Here is a 22018-nt window from a genome sequence, read left to right as displayed (position 1 = left end):
CTCCCCACACTGCTGGCTTCATGAATAAAGCAACCTTTCCTTCCTACCACCACTTGTCTCTGAATGTGGACTTTCCAGCTTCAGGCAGCCATACATGAGTTCGGACCTGGTTCTGCCCGGTAACACTAGTATCAAGCAGAGCAACTTTGATTACTACCCAGATACTGAACAGATTTCCAAAGGTGAAGCTAATATATTCCCAGAGAGTTGGAAGATGAGAAGACACGTCTTTAAATGACTATGAAAATTATCCCACGGTAACAGAAACATGTTAAGTACAATTTAACATTTGGGGACAGGAGCATGTTCTGCTGCTACTTCCTCTGGAAGCAATGTTTAATATTTACTACTCAGAAGTAGTAAGAGAACTTAACAAAGCCAAACACACAGCCTCATGCTATCTATCCACACTTACATGGGCAACTGCCTGCCAGGCGCCACAGGATGGTAACTTCACCATTGCAAGTGGATCCAGGCAGAAGAGTCAAATAACACAAGAGCTGGAAGGGATTCTGGTAACCAGCTGGTGACTAGACAGGAGTACTCAGTCCTCAGTTTATGAAGGCAGTGAAGCTCAGGGATTTGCAAAACCTCCAAGAAAACATTCCATGCTAAAAGGCTTTCCCACTGTCAGCAGTCTATCGCCTTCCTTCCCTTTCCACTCTTTTTCTATTGCTATTGATGAGGGAAACAAAGGCAAGAGAAATGTAGCTTAAATTAAAGCTCCTTACAGCTTGCAGCCCACTGATAGCCACCTGAAACAGGCAGGGTGTGACCTTCCTCAAGGAACTCCTGGCAGCCTTAGTGCCTAGTGTTCATGTTGTATTAAAGACTAACCTTATCTTAACAGCAGCTAGCCCTTCAAGGTCCTGAAAGCCCTGCTTCCAAAATTCCTTAGAAACTTAATTTATCTCTATCTCCCTCCCTCCACAAACTTGAAAAGTATATAATCAGTCACTCCGCACAATCCCAGTGCAGTTCTTTCTGCCCACGGGTCCTGTGCCCATGCTATAATAAAATCACCTTTTTGCACCAAAAACGTCTCAAGAATTCTTTCCTGGCCCTTTGCTCACGGAGTCCACTTCAAATTTCATCACTATGTCTCCAGCTGCCTTCTTCCTGTCCTTCAACAAACCCTTTTTGAAAAATGGGCATCGCCCAGCCTACGGTAAATTTCAGTGGGAAGAAGATGCCTTGCCAACAGATTAAAACACTTTTAAACCAAAGACCTGATCCTTTTCTCTTGCCTCCACCCACCACCCCCCACCACGGTCCACCGCCCCCGGCATTGGAGAATCGGGTGCGACGTGGGGGCTGGGCAGCGCGCTCCCGGGGGAAACCGGGGTGCGCCAGGGGGCGCCTGGGCCATCCCGCGCTAATCTGGCCAGCGCACAGCCAGGCGGTCTCCTAGCGACCCGAGTGGCTGGGAATACACACCACGAAGGCCCGGCTGTCGTCGCAGAGCCAGAGACACCATGGACGACCACAAGCGGCTGTGTGGGCCCGGGGCGCCAACCCGCGTGCCAGTGGGCAGGGACTGCGGGCCCCGGTAAGCGCGCCCCGCCCAGGCGAGGCGCACCCCGCTGGTGCCGCGAGGGGGCGCCTGCACCCCGTGCTTGCTGGGGGTAGGGGCGGCGGTGGCGGGGGGGCGGGGCGGCAAATGGCCAAGGAGGGCTCTGCTGGGCGTGCTGCTCGTCTTTTCTCCACAAGGTCCTCGGCACCTAAATGATTATCATGTGAGATAATAAACGCTTGATGCTCCTGTCGCAAAGCACACTTTTCTTCTGTTTTGCTCCCAACCTCCCAGGGGATGTAGATTGACATGGCCATTCCGGATGGGAAACTGATGGCCACAGAGTCCTCTGCGGAGACTGGCTTAGCTTACCACCCACCCTTCTGCGGGTTAGCCAATTGGATCTGGAGCCTTTGGCCACCCACCTTGTGACTGAGCCTGTGCTTGGGGGCGGGGTGGGGGGGGGAGTGCCTCACATACTGGGGCGGTCTGCTGCCATTTTGAATGGATGGTGTCACAGCCACAGGGCAGGAACCCAAGACTTTTTGACTTTGCGGATTCCTTGAGCTATTTATGAGAATGGAATTCGGCTCTCGGAGGCAGCCCGGTATGGTAGTTGATTCCAAAGTCTAGAATCAGAAAGGCTGGAGTCGAAGGTCAGTTCTCTTCTTGTTTGCCTAGCGACCTTAGACAAGTTACTTGCTGCTTCTGGGCTCAGTTTGCTTAACTGTAAAATGGGAACAACAAAATGAATCACCTTTATATGATCGTCGTGAGGATTAACTGCTATGTCACATGTAAAGCAGTTACTGACATAGAGTGTGTACCGTATGCATTTTAGCAATTATCAACCCTTTGGGAATCTTTTTTCCCACATTTTCAAAGTTTTTGTACTGAAATAATTATAGACGCACAAGAAGTTGCAAAAATGGCACAGAGGTCCCATGCACCCCTCCCCCAGCTGCTTCCAGGGGTGCCATCTTACACAACTGTATTTCATTACCAAAGCAGGAAACGGGCATTGGCACAATATATTAGGCTATAGGCCTTACTTGGATTTCATCAGATTTTGCTTGCAGTTGTGTGTGTACTTCTATAAAATGTTGTCATATGTATTCACCAAGATACAAAAGTATTTCCTCACCACGAGGGAACTACTTCTTGCAACCCCTTTATCAGCACTCCTTTTCCCACCCCCAACCTTTAGCAACCACAATTGTTCTTCATTTCTGTAACTCTGTTCTTTTGAGGATGTTAGACAAGTAGACTAACACAGTAGAACACCTTTTGAGATGGGCTTTTTTTCCGTCAGCATGAGGCTGCTAACAGGACACTGTGTATCAGCGGTTTGTTCATTTTTATTGCTCGGATGGTTGTATGACTGTTTATTTGTTTCACCTATTGAAGGACATTCAGGTGCTTCTAGCTTTTGGCTGTTGCTATCAACATTTGTGTTCAGGTTTTTGTACAAACATAAGTTGTCATTTCTTTAGGATAAATGCCCAATACTCCTTTGCAATTTTTTTAATATTTTATTTTTGAGAGAGAAAGAGAGAAAGAGAGCAAGCAGGGTGTGTGTGGGGGACGGGGGGTGGGGGAGCAGAGAGAGAGAGACACACACAGAATCCGAAGCAGGATCCAGGCTCTGGCGTGTCAGCACAGAGCCCAACGCAGGGCTTGAACTCACAGACCGCGAGATCGTGACCTGAGCCGAAAGTCCGATGCTTAACCGACTGAGCCACCCAGGCACCCCATCTCTTTTGCAGTTCTTAAAAATGGAGATATCTATGGAGCATACGCTAGTAACTCTGAAAATAGTCAATGTTTAGGGAAAAAAAATGTTTTCAGTTTTACTTTCTGGGTCAAGTTTTTTTCATAAACTTAACAAAATGCAGATCCATGTTTCTCAGCTGCAAGAGGCAAAGCAGAGTGGTAGGAAGCTCTTGTGCTGCACTGGTTTCCTGTTAGCCTCTCAGAACTCAGTTTCTTCATTTAGAAGGGAGGAGGTAGCCTGGATTTCCTTCAGGTTCTGCCAGATCTGACATGCTATGAGGTTTGAGCTGGCTGCCATACTATCCCCGTTTGGAGTTGTAGAACTGTTCTTTAGCAAAAATACCAGTCATCAGATCTGATTGTGTGAAGTGCTTGGATGTTTGAGTTAGTTGTAAATGTATGGAACATAAACTCTGTAAAGATATCTAATATTAAGAAAGTTACTTGCTAGTAGGTCATGCCGAATGGGTCAGCAAATTGCAAGGTTCGATGTAATTTCAACACCCCCACCACTTAGCTATTTGAGAATGATTTATTCGTTTCAAAGAGCAACTTTTCGTAGCCTTTCATTCTAGATCTGCACAGTAGAACTGGTTTAAGCCCAAACGCATGCACACACAGCAAGCAAGAAGTTTCTAGGACTCACAAGAAAAGAATAGGGCTCAAGCTGGAACCTCTTTTTTTTTTTTTTTTTTTTTTTTTTTGAGAGATAAAGGCTAGCATAAGCCTGGGAGGAGCAGAGGGAGACAATGGAGAGAGAGAATCTCAAGGAGGCTGCACACTCAGTGCAGAGCATGACCTGGGCTTGATCCCACAACCGCAAGATCATGACCTGAGCCGGAAATCAAGAGGCAGATGTGCAACGGAGTGAGCCATCTGGTGCCCCGAGCTGAATGCTCTTAAAAATGCTTTGGGCCTATAAGGATGAGTGTAAAAGGAGTAGATTAGGTGTAATGAGCCATTACAGATGAAAGGGGTCTGGAGGTGGAAGAGGCTTCAGAGAAAGACAGCAATAATATAGAAGTATCTGACTAGGGCAGGGTAATGTATTAAGATAATGAGTGACCTGTCTGTAAGTCCTGACTTAGGCAATGTCTGGGAGTGTTAGATTGTCCAGGAACTGGTCTCATTTTTCTTCCGTCAACCTCTTCCATCTCACCTTTATGTCCTAACAGCTCAGTGCCAACAGGGACCTGGTGGGTAAGGAGATTGACTGAAGCAGACAGACTGGGTGTAACAAAGCAGTAGGGAGAGACTGTGAATAAGAGGGTGTAGGACTCATCTATAGAAGGCACCACTGTGCCAATTGCAGCTCCATGGAAAAGTGGACCCAGTGTCCCCAGAGAGCCTGATTTTTATTCTAGATTATTCATGTGAACTTTTTTTATGTGTCAGAAGCTCTAGCGATGTGGCTAAACACCTTTCTCTGGAGTCACACTACCTGGATTAAAATCCCACCTCTAGGACTTATTACCTGTGGGATCTTTCACAAGTGTTTGTTTTGTTTTTAAACTTCTTTGTGCCGCAATTTCCTTAATATGTGGAAATAGTACACGGTACCCACTTCATTGGATTGTTACGAGATTTAAGTAAGTTAATACATGTAAAGCACTAGAACATGCCTGTTGTATAAAAGTCCTTGCTGTGTGTTAACCATTATAATTCTTATTCAAACAGAAAAGGGACCAAATGACAGGTTTGTAGGCCCCCCATGCAGCCCATGGACTGCCAATTTGCAACCTTTGACCCTCTGAGTTTAGGAGGTTAACCGAGGCCCACAGAGGTTCAATGATGTGCCAAGGTCATTCGGCTAGTTAGTTGTCACTGGGGTCCAGGTTCTTGCCACGGTGGCACTGTGGTCCTTTAAAGGACAAGAAAAAGTCGCCAGAGTAGCTGCAGCTTGTAAGTGTCCCTCACAAGGAGAGTGGATAGATGAACCATGGTGGCAGCAGGTTGGTAATAAAGAATTAGATTTACATGGACGGGCTTTATAATATGGTGCCTGGCAAATGAGTAAGAAACAGAATAGTACCATTTATGTAAATTAAGAATACATGCGTGTAAAAAGACAACACAGATATCATAAGGAACATACAAGCAAAAGGGTTTGTTTTATTATTTATTTATTTAAAAAATATGTTTAAATGTTTAATTTTGAGAGACAGAGACAGAGTGCAAGCAGGGGAGGGGCAGAGAGAAAGGGAGATACAGAATCCAAAACAGGCTCCAGGCTCCGAGCTGTCAGCATAGAGCCCAATGCGGGGCTCCAACCACGAACCATGAGATCATGACCTGAGCCAAAGTCAGACGTTTAACCAACTGAGCCACCCACGTTCCCCAAAAAGGTTTGTCTTAAATCTGTGAGAGTGGTTTGCCTGTGCAGGGAGAGCAATGAGAATGGGATGTGGGATAACACGGACTCAAGGAAACAGGGGAGGAGCCTTGCACAGACCAGTGATAATGTGCCCTGAGGCAGGAGTCTGCTTCGTTGGACCCTCTCCACAGAACCCTTCCTCCCCTATCTCACCTCCTCAAGAAAGGTGGAGGCCGGGGGCACCTGGGTGGCTCGGTTGGTTGTGCCTGACTTTGGCTCAGGTCATGATCTCACAATTCATGAGTTTGATGAGCCCTGCATGGGGCTTGCTGCTGTCAGCGTAGAGCCTGCTTCAGATCTTCCTGTGTCCTCTCTCTGTCTCTCCCCTGCTCACACGCTCTCTCTCAAAAATGAATAAACATTTTAAAAAAAAGAAAAAAGAAATAAAAGAAAGGTGGAGGTCAGCCTCCTTCCAACCTGTGTCCAACCTCTGTTCCCACCCCTATCCCTGTGGTGTGTTTTCTTCCAGGTACAAAGAGAATCTACCTTCCAAGTGTTACAGAAAGCACAAGCACAGGCCAACGTGCCCCACCTCCCTGAACAGTTTGCGATGGATATTTGTGAAGGAAGGACTGGATGACTTCCGTAAAGGCTGCCCACCTTGTGAGGGTCTGATCACTCGGGGTCCTCAGGAGGCCTTTCTCCCCCAGATTCATCCCACAGCTCCTCGACCTGCCCCAAAGAAGAGACAGCACAGGTGGTCCAAGGAAGCAGCCTCGTTTTCCAAGCTCTCGCCAGCCCAGCAGGCCCAGAAGGCCTTCCTGGCGGATGTTCAAGCCCAGCTGACCCCACACCCCTTGGCTCTCTACCCGAATCTGGGGGAAGACATGCCTGTTGAGGTGACCTCCTGACCTAGGGGTGTGGGAGGGCCTTGAAAATAATTCTCCTTAGTTGCCTGGGAGTTCTCTCGAGGGGGTGACATGTTTATGTAGGGAAGAGGACGATGAACACCCCCGGGGGTGAGAGTTTTCCTGGGGGCTGGAGCAGCCCTCCTTTCTCTGCTCCCGGCAACTTTGCTTCCTGTGAGGCCAACATATGAAGGTCCAGCACGCCAGAAACATTTGACTTCTTTTCCCTTAACGTTCTACCAGCCTACTTTTGCTTGGGATATTTTGGAGGGAGAAACCAAGGGGGGAATTGTCCAGTCTTGCTTCTGTGACTCTAGCCTGGGGTTGAGGGGGCAGCTCCATTATGTCACCAGTGTCCTGGGCTGCTTTTGATTCCAAGCTCCACAATCCTTAACGTATGTCTCTTGTTCCTGGATCTCAGGATGGCTTCCATACCTCCAGGCATCAAGTCTGTCTTTCAAAACTAGTTTTTTTTTTAATTTTTTTTAACGTTTATTTATTTTTGAGACAGAGAGAGACAGAGCATGAACGGGGGAGGGTCAGAGAGAGAGGGAGACACAGAATTGGAAACAGGCTCCAGGCTCTGAGCGGTCAGCACAGAGCTCGACGCAGGGCTCGAACTCACGTACTGCGAGATCATGACCTGAGCCGAAGTCGGCCGCTTAACCGACTGAGCCACCCAGGCGCCCCAAGTCTGTCTTTCAAACAAGAAGGGGGAATGGGGCAAAGGTTAACTAGACAAATAATAACTTTCCTGGTAAACATCTCATTCATCTGACCACTTCTAGCTTCTAGGGAGTCTAGAAAATTGAGTTTCTTGGTTGGCGCATTGCAGTGTTGAACAAAACCTAGAACACGGTTCTGTTAGATTTCAGAAAAAAGGCAGAATGGATATCGGGCAGGGAACTAGCAGTGCCTGCTACCCCACCCCCACCCGTGGAGTCTGTTCCCTAGGTCAGTCAGCATGGCAGTTGTTCAGAAAAGTAAACTGAGTCTGGGTGGCTCAGTCAGTTGAGCGTTGGACTCGATTTTGGCTCAGGTCATGATCCCAGGGTCCAGCAATTAAGCCGGGCCTCCATGCTGGGTGTGGAGCCTGCATGAGATTCTCTTTGTCTCTCTCAAAATATAATGAAAGAAAGAAAGAAAGAAGTAAAGAAAGAAAGAAAGAAAGAGAAAAGAAAGAAAGGAAAGAGAAAGAGAAAGAGAAAGAGAAAGAAAAGAAGGAAAACTTCTTTGCTAAGCCCTCTGATGGCCCTTTCTTAAAGTCCTTGCTATGGTCCAAAAGGCCCTGCACAGCCTGCTCTCTGCCCCACCCCTGCTCGGTTCCTCCTCCAACCTCACCACCTACTCCTCTGCCCTCACCCTGCTCCCGCCACTCTGGCCTCCTGGCTGCTCTGTGAACATGGCCAGCATGCTGGTTCAGATCTCTCTTCCGCGCCCGGGACACCTGCCCCCACATATCTGTCTGGCTCACTCCTTCGCTTCCCTCAGATCTTTGCTCACGTGTCTCATGAAATAACACTTCCTGTACTCTCATTCTCTATCCCTTACTGTGATCTGTTTTTCATCACAGCACTTGTCACCACTGGGCTCCTCACTGGAATAAAATCTCTGCAAGGGCAGGGACTTGATCTGTGTCTCTCTCTGTGTTCCACCAATACCTGGCGTTCAGTCAATATTTGTGCATAGTGAATGAGCGAATGGATAAACAAATGATTCGTGTCAGGGAAGTTTACAGAAAGGACAACTAGAATTCCTCATCAATTGTTTTCCACTTGGGGCTTTTCTCCACTGTCTCCTGCAGGCCAGAGCTTTGGAGCCTGTGACAAACAGATAATTTCCACATCCTTGCAGACGGTGCATAGGATTGTGGCCCCTATTTCCATGTCTGACCTCCCCAACTGGGTGTGTTGGCTTCTTTCTGAGACAGGATCTCTTCCTGCGGTATTATGACGGCCACGAGCAGCTCTAGATTGAAATGCTACCAAGAACACCTCTTTTTGCATGCGTGCTTCCAGCAAAATCCCATAGCCCAGTTCCCGTGAGTAAACTTTGGATTAGGTGCCTGTTCCTAAACCAGTCACTGTGGTCTTGCTTGACCTGACCTGCCTGTGGAGCGAGGCTGGGGTCCAAAGAAAAATCTAGATACTGTTATTTATAGGAGGAAGAATCGATGCCCGGCCATCAAAAACTACAGAAGCCCTCTAGAGGCACTGCCTAATGTCTAGGCGGTGGATGCTTACCCCAGTGCCCGGCACGGTTCCTGCACAGAAACTGATGAAGGGCATAACCGGCTGGAAAAGCAAAGCAGAGGGGCATGTTGTTGGTCTGGTCCATTTTAGAATCAAGGAGCCTTCTTTTTCAGCACATTTTTCTTCTCTTCAAGGCTGTTTTCTGTTTGTAGCTCTTATTAAAGGTGCTGGAAGTGCTGGATCCCGTCAGGAAACTGGAGGACACCTGGGCTTATTGTCAGGGCATCAGGAAAAGAACAAAGGAACCGGCAAAACTTTTAAAAACACATTCTACTGAAATCCACCCGGGACCGTAAGTATTGTCCTTACCCCCTCGCTCTTTCCTGTCACCTGATGAAACCTTCGAGGACTGACCTTCTCAAAGCCCCTCATCTTTGGAATAACTGTGAGAAGCAAAATAACTAAGTTCCCAAGGAGAAAGGAGAGGAGCCTTGGGTCCTATTCTTAGTGTTTACTTCATAAATGGATGTGAATTATCCAGCAATACAACACGGGTGTGTGTACATGACTGTAGGAGAGCTGTTCGGGAAGGGGAAAACTGCAGAAAACTGATTCATTGGCCCACAGTGGCTCTTTGGATCATCTCTGGCAAAAGCCCTTTTATTCAATACGATTGGGACTAGTAGTTTGTAGGGCAGGAAAAAAAAAAAACTAAAAAAACTAAAAACTTCTTAAAAAAGATGATGCTTAACTACTTTCAACACATTCTATTTTACCCTCAAACATACCTGTACATTCACTTGTTTAATTTTCACAGCAACCTTCCTTTGTATCACACTCTTCTGTTCTATTCCCAGGTCATGTAATATTTAACCTAAAATGTTAGTGCCGTGGTAAATATGCTTGACAAAAATAGATTTGGGATACCAATTCGCCTTGTGACTTTAAATGGTATCGCTGTTGGGCCCTCGGGAGTGTGGGAGAACTGGAGAGCAGCCTACCCACAGACCCTAGACCACTCACAGAGAACCCAGGCCCATGGCCATGAAGAGCTTTTATTAAATTATACATGTTTGCTAAAGTGACGCACAAGGTGACAGGAGCCCCACCGTTCTGGCTGCTGAGTGTACCCCCCTGGTAAAACCGGGGAGACAACTGGACACACTCTGTCTTTCTTCCACTAGGAAGCGAGATGGCCCATGGGAAACGCAGCTCCCTTTCCTGAAGGGAGCCCCACCCCGGCCAGTCCCTGCTGGGGTCCCCATGGGACAGTCTACCTGTTACTGGATTTCACTTCACAAGTCCTTTTGAACCTAGATCCATGTGCTCCAACATGGCCGCTGTCAGTAGTAAAGGTCATATGTTAGCTTCCATCTTTGCCCTTTGTGTTATTTTGCTCAGAACCTGGCTGAGGAAGAGAGAGGAGTGTTCTAAGTAGGGCTCCCCTTGGAGACTTTAACAGTGTGGGTTGGTGTGGCCCTAGGAGCATCTTTGAGTTAATGGATCTTCAGTGAATTATTAGCTGGTTTTCTTTATGCAAAATAACAATAACAACAACAACAACAACAAACCACAGTACTACTGAGCACCTAGGGACAATGCTAGGTTCTGAGGACCTAGTGGTGAACAGGCTAGGACCCTGTCCTCACGGTGATTGCAGTGTGCTATGGAAGGGAGCACGAGTACAGACAGAAGGTATGAATCTTAGTTCACAGAGCCATGTGTTTACAAAAAAACCACTTTCCTTTTTCTATTTATATCATCTCATCCCACTGAGTAGCAAACTTTCAATCATGGTCGTTACTTACACTATAAGAAAGTGGGATAGGTCCCCAATAATCGCAGGATGGATCTGTAACTTCTTTCTGGTCTTTGGGACTCATTCTTCTGTCTATTCTTGCCATTTGTGGTACACTCTGTCCACCCACCCGTGTCTTCCTGCGTCACCTGTCACATCTAGCATGACTGCTTGGGGTTCTGCACAGTGCGGGCTGTGCGTTTAACTGCAGGCAGTTTCCCTGGTCAACCCTGAAGAAATCTCCAGGGCAAGAAATGAAACACAAATGGGTTGTCTACTTGAAAAGAGAGAAGGTAAAAGTATAGAGGAAATGAACAAAACTAATATCTTAATAAATTATCATCGCAAAATGAATGTATAAGTATGTAATGGCAAGTTTTTCTGTCAGCATACTCTTAGCATATTCTGTTAGCATATTCTTGTACAGTGGCTGCTGTACAAAGTAACACGAATTGGGGGTGCCTGGGTGGCTCAGTCGGTTATGTGTCCAACTCTTGATTTCAGCTCAGGTCATGATCCCAGGGTCGTGGGATCCTCTCTGAGCATGGAGCCTGCTTAAGATTCTCTCTCTCTCTCTCTCTCTCTCTCTCTCTCTCTCTCTCTCCCTCTGCCCCTCTCCCACTTGTGCTCTTTCTCTCTAAAAATATCCCCCTCCCCCCAAAAAAAACCCCAAAGTGACACAAATTTAGTGGTTTAAAGCAACAGAAATTTATTATCTCACAGTTTAGGGGGCCAGAAGTCCAAAATCAGTATTACTGTGCTGAAATCAAAGTATCAGCAGGCCATGTTCCTTCCAGAGGCTCTAGGGGAGAATCCATTCCTTGCTTCTTCAAGCTTCTGGTGGCTATTGGTATTCCATGGCCATGGCCACATCACTCCAGTCTTCAAGGTCAACATCTTCAAGTCTCTCTCTGTTCTGTCTTCACATCCCCTTCTCCTCTGTGTGTGTGTCAAACCTCCCTCTGCCTTCCTCTTACAAGGACACTCGTGATGACATTTAGGGCCCACCCAGGTAATCCAGGATAATCTTACCATCTCAAGCTCCTTAAATTAGTTGTATCTATATAGATGGTTTCTCCAAGTAAAGTACAACGATTAATACCTGATCTCTTTCGGGGCGTTATCAGCCTACCATAGCATGAGTTAATATCTCCCATTTGAAAACAACTCTCATTGAGCACAGACTCTCCTTTCCCTTACAGCAAACTCTTTGAAAAAGTTGCCCATACTTACTTCCTCTTCTTTCTTTAACTCGTCAGCACTGCAACGGGTCTGCCCTTGGTCAAGGTCACCATTGACCTCTGTGTCACCTGATCAGTCATGCTTGATGTGTCAGTAGCAGTTGACAAAATTGATGATGTCCTCTTTCTTGAAACAGTTTTTTTTCACTTAGCCTCTTGAATACACCCTTTCTTGTTTCTCCTCCTACTTCAGTGACCCTCTCCCCAACCTTCTTTTGCTGGTCCCTTCTCATCTTCCTTTTAATATTAAATGCATCAGTCTCTGACATCTTTTCTGTATGTTTACTCACACCTAGGTGACCTCATCCAATCCCTCTTTATATGGATGTTCAACATTTGTCCTTGGGTGTGTAATTGGCATCTCAAACTCAATGAGTCAAAACCGAACTCTTGATTTCTTCCCCAGAACTACTCACCCTTCCGTCTTCTCCTGATCAGTAAATGGCAATGCCCTTCTTCCAGTTACTTTTGAAACAATAGTTGCGACCTGCCAACAAACCCTCATGGCTTTCCTTTTGAAATATATCTGGACTCTCAGCTACAGTACTACTGTCACTGTATTCCAAGATACCATCAGCTCTTGCCTGGATGATTGAAATAGTTTCTAGCTAGTCTCATGGCTTCCGGAGTTACCCCCACTCCCTGCCCCAGTCCATTTTTCACACAATAGTTAAAATGATTCTTTCAGCCTCATTCCTGTGCTCAAACTTCTCCAGTTAAGGTACAGCATAGGGAATGGAGTCAGTAGTATTGTAATAGCATTGCACGGTGACAGCTGAGGTGAGCGCAGCATAACATACAGACATGTCAAATCGCCGTGTTGTGTACTTGAAACTAATAAGACATTGTGTATCAACTGTACTTCAATTTAAAAAAATTTACTGCAGGATATATATGATGACAACAAATGCTATGTTTTTGTTTGCCTGATTAACAAAAATCCTCCAGTTGCTTACTCGTTCAGATTAAAACCCAGAGTCCTACAGTTGCCTCTAAGATCCCTATGATCAGGCCCCCTGTGACCTCTCAGGCCTCACTGTCTGCTACTCTGTCCTTTAATCCTGCCCCTCCAACCACACTGGCCTCCTTGCTGTTCCTCATCCACACTTAGCACGCTCATTCCTTGGAGCCTTTGCACCTACTTTTCTTTTCTGCCTGGTGTCTGCATAGTTTGATATCTGCATGGCTTGATTAATTTCTTCTTTTGGGTCTCTGTTCAACTATCACTTTGGTAGCAAGGATTTCTCTGTACAAATTAAAAGCCCCTGTCCTCACTCTCCATCCCTCCTGTCTTGTTTTATTTTTCTTTATATCACTTGTAATCACCTGGCATATGTTTACCTCTTTCCTATCTGTCTCTCCCTAATCAATTGCAAATTATGTGAGGACAGGGCCTAAGCTTTATTTACAGCTAAACTCTAATGCCTAGGACAGTGCCTAGTGCATAGTTGGTGTTTAGTAAATACTTGTTGAATGAGTGGATGGATGAATTAATATTTAGGTGCTGTGAAAAGAAGGTACATGTTGCCAGGAATGAAATGTGGGTTCTGGGGAAAGCCTATGTGAATGCTTTCCTGAGGAAGGGACGTGTGTGTTGAAACATAAGGGGGGGATGAGGAAATGCAGAAGGCGTTGCAGTCAGATGGTACAACGTGTACAAAGGGTCCGTGGCTGAAGGCAGCATGATGAATTCATGCAACTGAGAGAAGGCCACTACGGCTGGAGCTCAGAGAGTGAGGGAGGATGGCACAATTCCAGAAGAATCTGGAGATACAGGCAAGGACCAGGCCATGAAGAGCCTTGGAAACTGAGTTAAGACTTAGGTCTTCATTGGAAGAGTCACAAGAAGCTACTGAACACAAAAACTTGTACCTGAATGTTCAGAGCAGCACCATGCCCAATAGCCCAAAGGGGCAGCAACTCGGGTGCCCATCAACTGATGATAGATAAACAAAATGAGGTCTAACGATGGAATCTTAGACATAAAAAGGGATAAAGTCCTGATACATGTCATAGCATGTACACACCTTGAAATGTTATGCTAAGTGAAGGAAACCAGACACAAAATACCATATAGTATAAGGTTCTATTCAGATAAATTGTCCAGAATAGGCAAACCCTTAGAGGTGGAATGTAGATTTCTGGTTTTCAGGAGCAGAGAGAATGGGGGAAATGAAGAATGACTGTCAATGCTTACAAGCTTCTTTCTGGGGTGATGAAGATGTTCCAGAATGAGATCATGGTATCAGTGGCATAACTTTGTAAATATATGAAAGCCACTGAATTGTATATTTTGAAACGGTAAGTATTATGGTATGGGAATTATAACTCAATTTAAAAAAAGAAACTATCGAGAGGTTTAATTGAGGGTGAAGGGTAGCAGCATTTGGTACGGCCAGATTTATATTTTGAAATGACTGTTTTAGCTGCAGTGCAGAGATGAATTAGCGGTTGGGGGTTTGGGCCCCAAGAGAAGATCAGGGACACCATTGAGGAGCATTGCAACAGTCCAGAGAAAGAGATGGAGTTAAAACCTACGAGATTTATTAATGGGCTGGATTTTAGGGACAAGAGAGAGAGAAGTCAAGGATATCTCCTGGCTTTGGCTGTCTCCAAGCACAGTAATTTGGGCTTTTACCTGGCACATGTCTTAATAAATGGCACTCATAGTTTCAAAAAATCAACTTATAATGGTAAAATGCTGCATACATTTTGATTATTATAACTAATCATGATATACTTGCCTTTATGATACTGATAATGAGGATGTGGTTTTTGGAAAATTAACGTAGACCTAGTGAGCTTGTGAGAGACTGTTTGAAATGCTTGCATTATGATCTTCTTTCCTCAAGATAGTGTTTGAAATCTATTTGGATTCATGGTGTCTCATGTTGCGATTCTTTGGTGATCTCACTGTCCTCAGTCCCAAGAAGACTCCTGGGTCGCATCCAGGTCAATGGCTTTTTAAAGAAAAGAAGCCAAGTGAAACAGATTTGCTACACCAAGATGGTCCTCTTCTTCATGAAAATGTACGCAAAGGAGTTAGTGACTTCTGCAACTGGGCTACTTCTTTTGTAAGTTAGTAGTAGGATTTACAACCTACTTTTATTTTTTTTTTAATTTTTTAATGTTTATTTTTGAGACGGAGAGAGACAGAGCATGAACGGGGGAGGGTCAGAGAGAGAGGGAGACACAGAATCCGAAACAGGCTCCAGGCTCCGAGCTGTCAGCACAGAGCCCGACACAGGGCTCGACTCACGGACTGTGAGATCATGACTTGAGCCGAAGTCGGATGCTCAACTGACTGAGCCACCCAGGCGCCCATCAACCTACTGTTATTTTTTAAGTTTATTTATTTTGAGAGAGAGAGAGAGAGAGAGAGAGAGAGAGAGAAAGAGAGAGAGAGAGAGCTTGAGGCTGGGAGGGGCAGAAAGAGAAGGAGAGAGAATCCCAAGCAGGCTCTACACTGTCAGCATGGAGCCCGATGCAGGGCTTGAACTCACCAACCCATGAGATCATGACCTGAGCCAAAATCATGAGTCTGATGCTTAACAACCTGAGACACCCAGGCACCTGCTTACAGCCTACTTTTTAAAGTCAAGCTCATGGGACGTCTGGGTGGCTCAGTTAGTTAAGTGTCTGACTTCGGCTCAGATCATGATCTCACTATTCGTGAGTTTGAGCCCCGCGTCGGGCTCTGTGCTGACAGCTCAGAGCCTGGAACCTGCTTCAGATTCTGTGTTCCGTCTCTCTCTGCCCCTCTGTCGCTTGCTGTCTGTCTCTCAAAAATAAACATTAAAGTCAAGCTCAGAGTTACAATTACTAAAAAACAGTGTTCACATATGATAAATAATCAAAGTCATAAAGGAATCTTTATGACTCTGTCACCGTTTATAATAGAAATGTGTCCTGTAGATGATGTTTCTGGAAAGTTTGCAAACTTGCAGCCTATTCAGATGTTTATTGTTTATATGCCACATTGCTGTTGTTTCTTTCTTTCTTTTTAGTGGCTCTCTTTCTTTGTCATCTTTATTGAGATATAACTGACATATAACATTATGTAAGTTTAAGGTGTACAATGTGATAATTTTACACACACACACACACACACACACACACACACACATTGCAAAATGATTGCCACAATAGGGTTAGTTAACACATCCATCACCTCATATAATTACCTTTTTTTGAGTGCAGTGAGAACATTTAAGATCTACTCTCTTGGTAACTTTCAAGCCTAAATACAATATTGTTAATTATAGTCACCACGCTATAACTTAGATTCCCAGAACTACTCATCTTATACCTGAAAGTTTGTATACTTTGGCTAATAACTATTCATTTCCCCTACTCTGTTGTTTCATATCTTTATTTTCTATTTCAATGTCTTTCTTTCTTTCTGTCCTTCACTCCTTCAACTCGTTTTTCTCAGTTATATTTAAGTACTTGGGCAGTTATGCTTAACTACAACCTTCACAAAAGGTATTTCTGACATAAATGGATTTTTGACTTAGTTATTAAAGTCTTTTCTTTCCCTCCTTCTAAGAACCTACTTATTTGGTTGTGTTCCTGAGTCCCTGTAGATATAGATTCCTTAGGTTTTTACTGGATTTAAGACCTTCTAGGATTTGCAATCTTCCTTCCCTTTTTTAGAACATTAATCAGTTTTAGTCAGTGTATTATTTAGGACTATTTCATTGGCAGGTGACTGAAATATAGTTCAGACTGGATTAAGGTAGAAAGGGAACCATCCAGGGAGTTTCAGGTATAGCTGGATCTAGGTGCTAAAACGTTGTTAGGCGTTCTCTCTGTCTCTTGGCTGCTCTCCTCTATCTGAATCCATTTATCTTATTTCAGTTTCAGGTGTACAACATAGTGATTTGCCAGTTCTATACATTTGGCTATGTTCATCACAAGTGTAGTTACCATCTGTCACCATAAAATGCTATTACAATACTACTGATTATATTCCTATATTGTACCTTTTATCCCCATGACTTATTCCTTCCATAACTAGAAAGCTGTACTTCCCAGTCCCCTTCACCCATTTCGCCTATTCCCCCACACCCTCCCTCTGACAACCACCAATTTGTTCTCTATTTATGGGTCTCTTTCTGTTTTCTTGTTTGTTTGTTCATTTGTGTTGCTTTTTAGATTCCACACATAGGTGAAATCATATGTCTTTCTCTGTTTGTCTCAATTCATTTGGCACAATACCTTCTGGATCCATTGATGTTGTCACCAATGGCAAGATCTCATTCTTTTTTATGGCTGAGTACTATTTCAGTGTGTGTGTGTGTGTGTGTGTGTGTGTGTGTATCACATCTTCTTTATGCACTCAGAAGTCTGCTTATGATTAAATCGACTGAATTTTTCTCAGCTCAGGGACTCATGCTGGCTGGTGCTAGTTGTCTCTTTTTTTTTTATTTATTAAAAAAAATTTTTTTTTAACATTTATTTATTTTTGAGACAGAGAGAGACAGAGCATGAACAGGGGAGGGGCAGAGAGAGAGGGAGACACAGAATCCGAAACAGGCTGCAGGCTCTGAGCTGTCAGCACAGAGCCCGACGCGGGGCTCGAACTCACGGACCGTGAGATCATGACCTGAGCTGAAGTCGGACGCTTAACCGACCAAGCCACCCAGGCGCCCCCTAAGTTGTCTCTTAATGCACTGACAAAGCCCTCCGGAGCCCCAGAAGTTCTTGTCTCTGGTAAATGCTGACTGAGCATTTTCTACCTCTCTTTCAAGCTACCTCTTCTCTAGCCATAGTCAAATGCCTCCCTTAGATTAAAGAAGAATTTCACCATTTGTCCTTGATTCACGCAATGTGATATTCTTCCAGGGAAGTTCAAACATTGATGAAGAGTTCATCCTGAAACAGTTTGACATTGACCACTGGAGCAAACCAAGCCATGATGTGCTCCACACAATGAGACTCAACCAGGTTCCTCTGGAGCTAAAGAAACTGCGGGAGCCACGATTTTTCCAGAAACTAGACTATGAGCAGAAACACCAGAAACTGCAGGTAATTGCCAATGAGGAGAAGTCTAAAAATCAAGAAAACTCAGTTGAATTAAAACCTTAAATGTTCTTGATTTCTGGTACTTCAGCAGGGCTTTTTTGAGTAGGATTCTTGAATTTTTTTTTTTTTTGGTGTTTAATAAATATTTGTTAAATCAATGAATATTTAATATATATAATAAAGCCATTTATACAAACAAGGCATGCCATTCAGCATTATTGTTAATAACTGAATAATCATTGTTATTTCTATGTGTTTATAGGTTGACATCCTCTCTCTTGTTGTGTTTTATATGTTGAAATCGTAACAGTTGATGGGAATATATATGAATGTTTACTAATCCAAGAGTTGAATGCTGCCATTAATGATCATGAAAGTTGTTTATTCTGTGTAAAGAATTCTTGAATTTTGGGGAGAGTCTTAATGACCACAAACCATTACTCTTGACCACATGTTTGCCTGATTATTAACAAATGGCTCAGTTCTTCAATACCTCTTGACGGTGAAGATAGAAGGAAACAGAGGAGAAAAAACATTCTGTGTTCCTAAGGGAAGAAGTATGGACTCTTAAGTTCTTTTCTAGTTTTCTACACAATGTACAGCTGCAAATGCATATACACATGTATCAAATTGTATCAGTGCAACAACAGATTTAAGTAGCTAAGTGGTGGTGGGGGTGGTGGTGAGAGTGGAGAAGCTCCTTTCTCTGAATGAAAAAGAATATATTATCTCCAATTTCCCTCTGTCTTTTACGTGTAATCTTTGATGCTGTATTTCTAACGTATAAACATATTAACGTTGTCCTTTATAGTTGAATACAGTCAGCTGACCTGTTTTTACAAAGGTGATGTTTTCCATCCTTGGTTCTGTTGTATAAGGTTTATGAAAACTATGCATTCCAGCACTAATAGCACTTTAAATTTCCCATTTCCCCCTCATCTTTCTATTTTTTTTTTGAGAGAGAGAGAGAGAGAGAAGGGAGAGAGAGAGCATGAGCACAAACAGGAGAGGGGGAGAGAGAGAGAGAGAGAGAGAGAGAGAGTCCTAAGCAGTCCAAAGCACTGACAGTGTGGAGTCAGATGAGGGGCTTGAACTCATGAACCATGAGATCATGACCTGAGCCAGAACCAAGAGCTGGACACTTAACCAACTGCGCCACCCAGGCACCCCCCACCCCACCCCAACCTCATCTTTCTAAAAGGTAAAATGCAAAGTGATGCTGGACAGGCAAATCATGTCCATCACACCTGAGGTCTGAACCACAGCTTGTCCTGAATCTGTGCTGAATCAAATTGCTCAATTCCCTGTATGTACAATAGTTGCACAACCACGGCTCTATAAACCGTGGTGGTTATTGCCAAAATTGAACTTTTGACTGGCAGGCAGAGGGTCACTATGTAAAAGTTCAAATACGTTTCCATATGGTACCACTTTCCTTCCGCCTGGAGGGCCTCCTTTAACACTGCTTCTAGTGTCGATCTGCTGGTGATTGAACCCTTCAGCTTTTGTATGTCTGAAAATATCCTTATTCTGCCTTCCTTCTGAAAGATGTTTTTGTGGGTATAGAATGCTCGGTTCACAGTTTTTTATTTTTATTTTTTTGGTACTTTATTTTTATTTTTTGTCTTGGTTGTATTGTTTCTGGTGAGAAACCTGATGCCCTCCTTGTCTGTCTTTCTGGATGTGTGTTCTTCTGTGGCAACTTTAAAGATGTTCTCTTTGCCACTGGTGGTGGGTGATGTGATTATTATATACACCTTGGTATACATTTCTTGTGCTTGGGGTTTGTTGAACCTCTTTGATCCATGGGTTTATAGTTTTCATCAAATTTGGAGACATCTTGACCATTATTCCTTCAAACATTTTTTTGTCTCAGCCCCTCCCCTGCCCCCTCCAAAGACTCCAATTACGTGTAATTAGGCTGCATGGAGTGGTCTCCCAACTCAGCTGCTCTGTGAAGCTTTTCTTTTTCTGTTCAGTTTTGATTCTTCTTTTCCTCTGTTGCTACTGCTCTCTTTAAACGTTCTAATCTGTTCTTTCTGCAATGTCTAATCAGCCGCCGATCCTGTCTAGTGTGTTTTTCATCTCATACATTATAATTTTCATTTCAAGAAATTTGACTTGAGTGTTTAAAAAACCATTTCCACGTCTCTCCTTAATCTTACACATGAGGAATGCAGTTATAATAACTGTTTTTGATCTTGTTTGCCACTTCTAACATCTGCATCGGTTCTGTGTGAGTTGCCATGAATTGATTTATCTCTTCGTTGTGGATCATGTTTTCTTGCCTCTCTGTATGCCTGGTGATTTTTTAGTAGATGCCAGACATTGTGGATTTTACCTTATTTGGGCAGGGTATTTTTATTATAAACTTGAGTTTTGCTCTGGGATGTGGTTAAAGTTATTTGGAAAAGTTTGATCCTTTTGGGTCTTGGCTTTTAAAATTTGTTAGGAAGGGTTGAAGTGATGTTCAGTCCGTAGCTAATTCTCTACAACTGCGGGAAGACCCTTCAGTCTCTTCTACCCAGCGTCCTGTGAATCTTTAGGTTTCCCAGAAGGGAACAGGCACTGTCCCTGGCTCTGTGTACATGCTGGGCACTGTTTCTTCTAATCCTTTTGGTTGGTTCTGTCCCTGTGCTCAGGTCGTTTCCCCCCCTACATGTGCTGAGGGAGACCCTCTACAAACCTCTGGAGTTCCCTGTCTATGCAGTTCTCACATTCTGTTCCTCTGCTGCAAAATGTAACCGCCTTGGTCTGGACTCTCAATTCTGTCTCCTCAGCTCTGAGCATCTGTCTGTGCGGTGGCCTGGAAAGTCACTCAACACAGTGAGCTGGGACAATTGTGGGACTTACCTTGTTTGTTTCTTGTCTGTCAGGGATCCCTGTCCTTGCTCTTTGATGTCTAGTGTCTTATAAGCTTTTACATTTATATTCATATTTATATTTATTCCTGTTTTCTGGTAGTTGCACCTGGAGGGGTAAATCTGGTCCCTCTCCCAGAAGTGGAAATCCCCATGTTTTTGTTTTTGTTTTTGTTTTTGTTTTTTTACCCCACATACTCTCAGGCCTGTTACACTCCTCTTTGGTCTTTAAAACTCTGAGCTTTCCCACTACCTTACTTTTGCTCACAGTATTCTCTGTCTGAAGTGCCCCTCTTTCACGTCCACCTTCTTATATCTTCCTTTAGACACAGGTCATATGCCAGCTTTTCTATGGAGATTTTTCAGGTTGACATTACTTTATTCTTACTTCTGATCTCTCACAGCAGTCTGTGCCTCTATTCCGCATCTCCCTTTGCCCCGGATGTTAATCCACCCATTTGTCTGTACAATCCTTCAACAAACATTTCTGGGTATCCACTGCCGTGTGCTGAGAAGTGCTGGGGACAAACGAAGCTGACACGAAGGCCTGTTTCCTGCACTTAAGGAGCTTACAGCTTAGTAGGGTCAACAGGCAAATGATGAACTGTCATGGCATGCGGTCAAGGTTCATAGAAGACATGGAAGAAGTAATCAATTCCACCAAGCATGGGCGGGGGGGGGGGGGGGGGGGAGGGATTCAGGTAAAGCCTCCCAGAAGAAATCACGTTTGTGCTGAGTCTTGAATGATTACCAGTCACCCAACAGCATAACATATTTCAGAACTCAGATCTGTACTATAGATTTCATCCCCTCCTTTTAATTTTTTTCTTCTCTCTCTTTCCTGCCTTCCGTTTATTCAGTGATTCTCAGTTGAGGGTGATTTTGCCCCCCTTCCCACCTGGGGTTATTTGGCCATGTCTGCAGATGATATTTTTCATTGTCACAATTTGGGGGAGGCAGTGCTACTGGCATCTAGTGAGGAGAGATCAGAGAGGCTGCTAAAGTTCCTACAATGCACAGGACAGCCCCCTCCCAAACCCCCCAACAAAGGACTATCCAGCTCAAAGTGTCAATGATGCCAAACTTGAGCAACCCAATTTTCATTCAACAAATAATGGGGTGCCTGGGTGGCTCAGTCAGGCGTCTGACTTTAGCTAAGGTCATGATCTCGTGGTTCATGAATTCAAGCCCCCGGTCAGGCTCTGTGCTGACAGCTCGGAGCCTGGAGCCTGCTTCAGAATCTGTGACTCCCCGCTCCCCCCTCCCCCCATCTCTGTCTCCTCCCCAGCTCATGCTCTATCTTTGTCTCTCAAAAAATAAATAAATGTTAAAAAATTTAAAAAAAAAACACAAATATTTGTTGAGCACCTATTATGTCATAAGTATTGCTC

At 44.4% G+C, this 22018-nt stretch overlaps 1 protein-coding gene across 2 annotated transcripts in view; it reads left to right on the top strand.

The window, feature by feature from the left end:
* The first annotated feature begins 1008 nt into the window (after positions 1-1008).
* Positions 1009-22018, top strand: part of FAM47E (family with sequence similarity 47 member E) — a 36471-nt gene continuing 15461 nt past the window's right edge. Inside the window, exons 1-5 of one of the 2 annotated variants that reach the window (XM_045056207.1) lie at positions 1009-1549; positions 6130-6499; positions 8913-9052; positions 14663-14813; positions 17587-17769. In XM_045056207.1, coding sequence (XP_044912142.1) covers positions 1476-1549; positions 6130-6499; positions 8913-9052; positions 14663-14813; positions 17587-17769 — 918 coding nt within the window. In that variant the 5' untranslated portion in view covers positions 1009-1475. The remainder of the gene's footprint in view (positions 1550-6129; positions 6500-8912; positions 9053-14662; positions 14814-17586; positions 17770-22018) is intronic. The other variant, XM_045056208.1, reaches the window with a different exon arrangement.

Source organism: Felis catus, chromosome B1, assembly GCF_018350175.1.
Source record: "Felis catus isolate Fca126 chromosome B1, F.catus_Fca126_mat1.0, whole genome shotgun sequence".
Lineage (NCBI taxonomy): Eukaryota > Metazoa > Chordata > Mammalia > Carnivora > Felidae > Felis > Felis catus.
The sequence above is the reverse complement of the archived record's forward strand: the minus strand, read 5'-3'. Positions and strand labels throughout refer to the sequence as shown.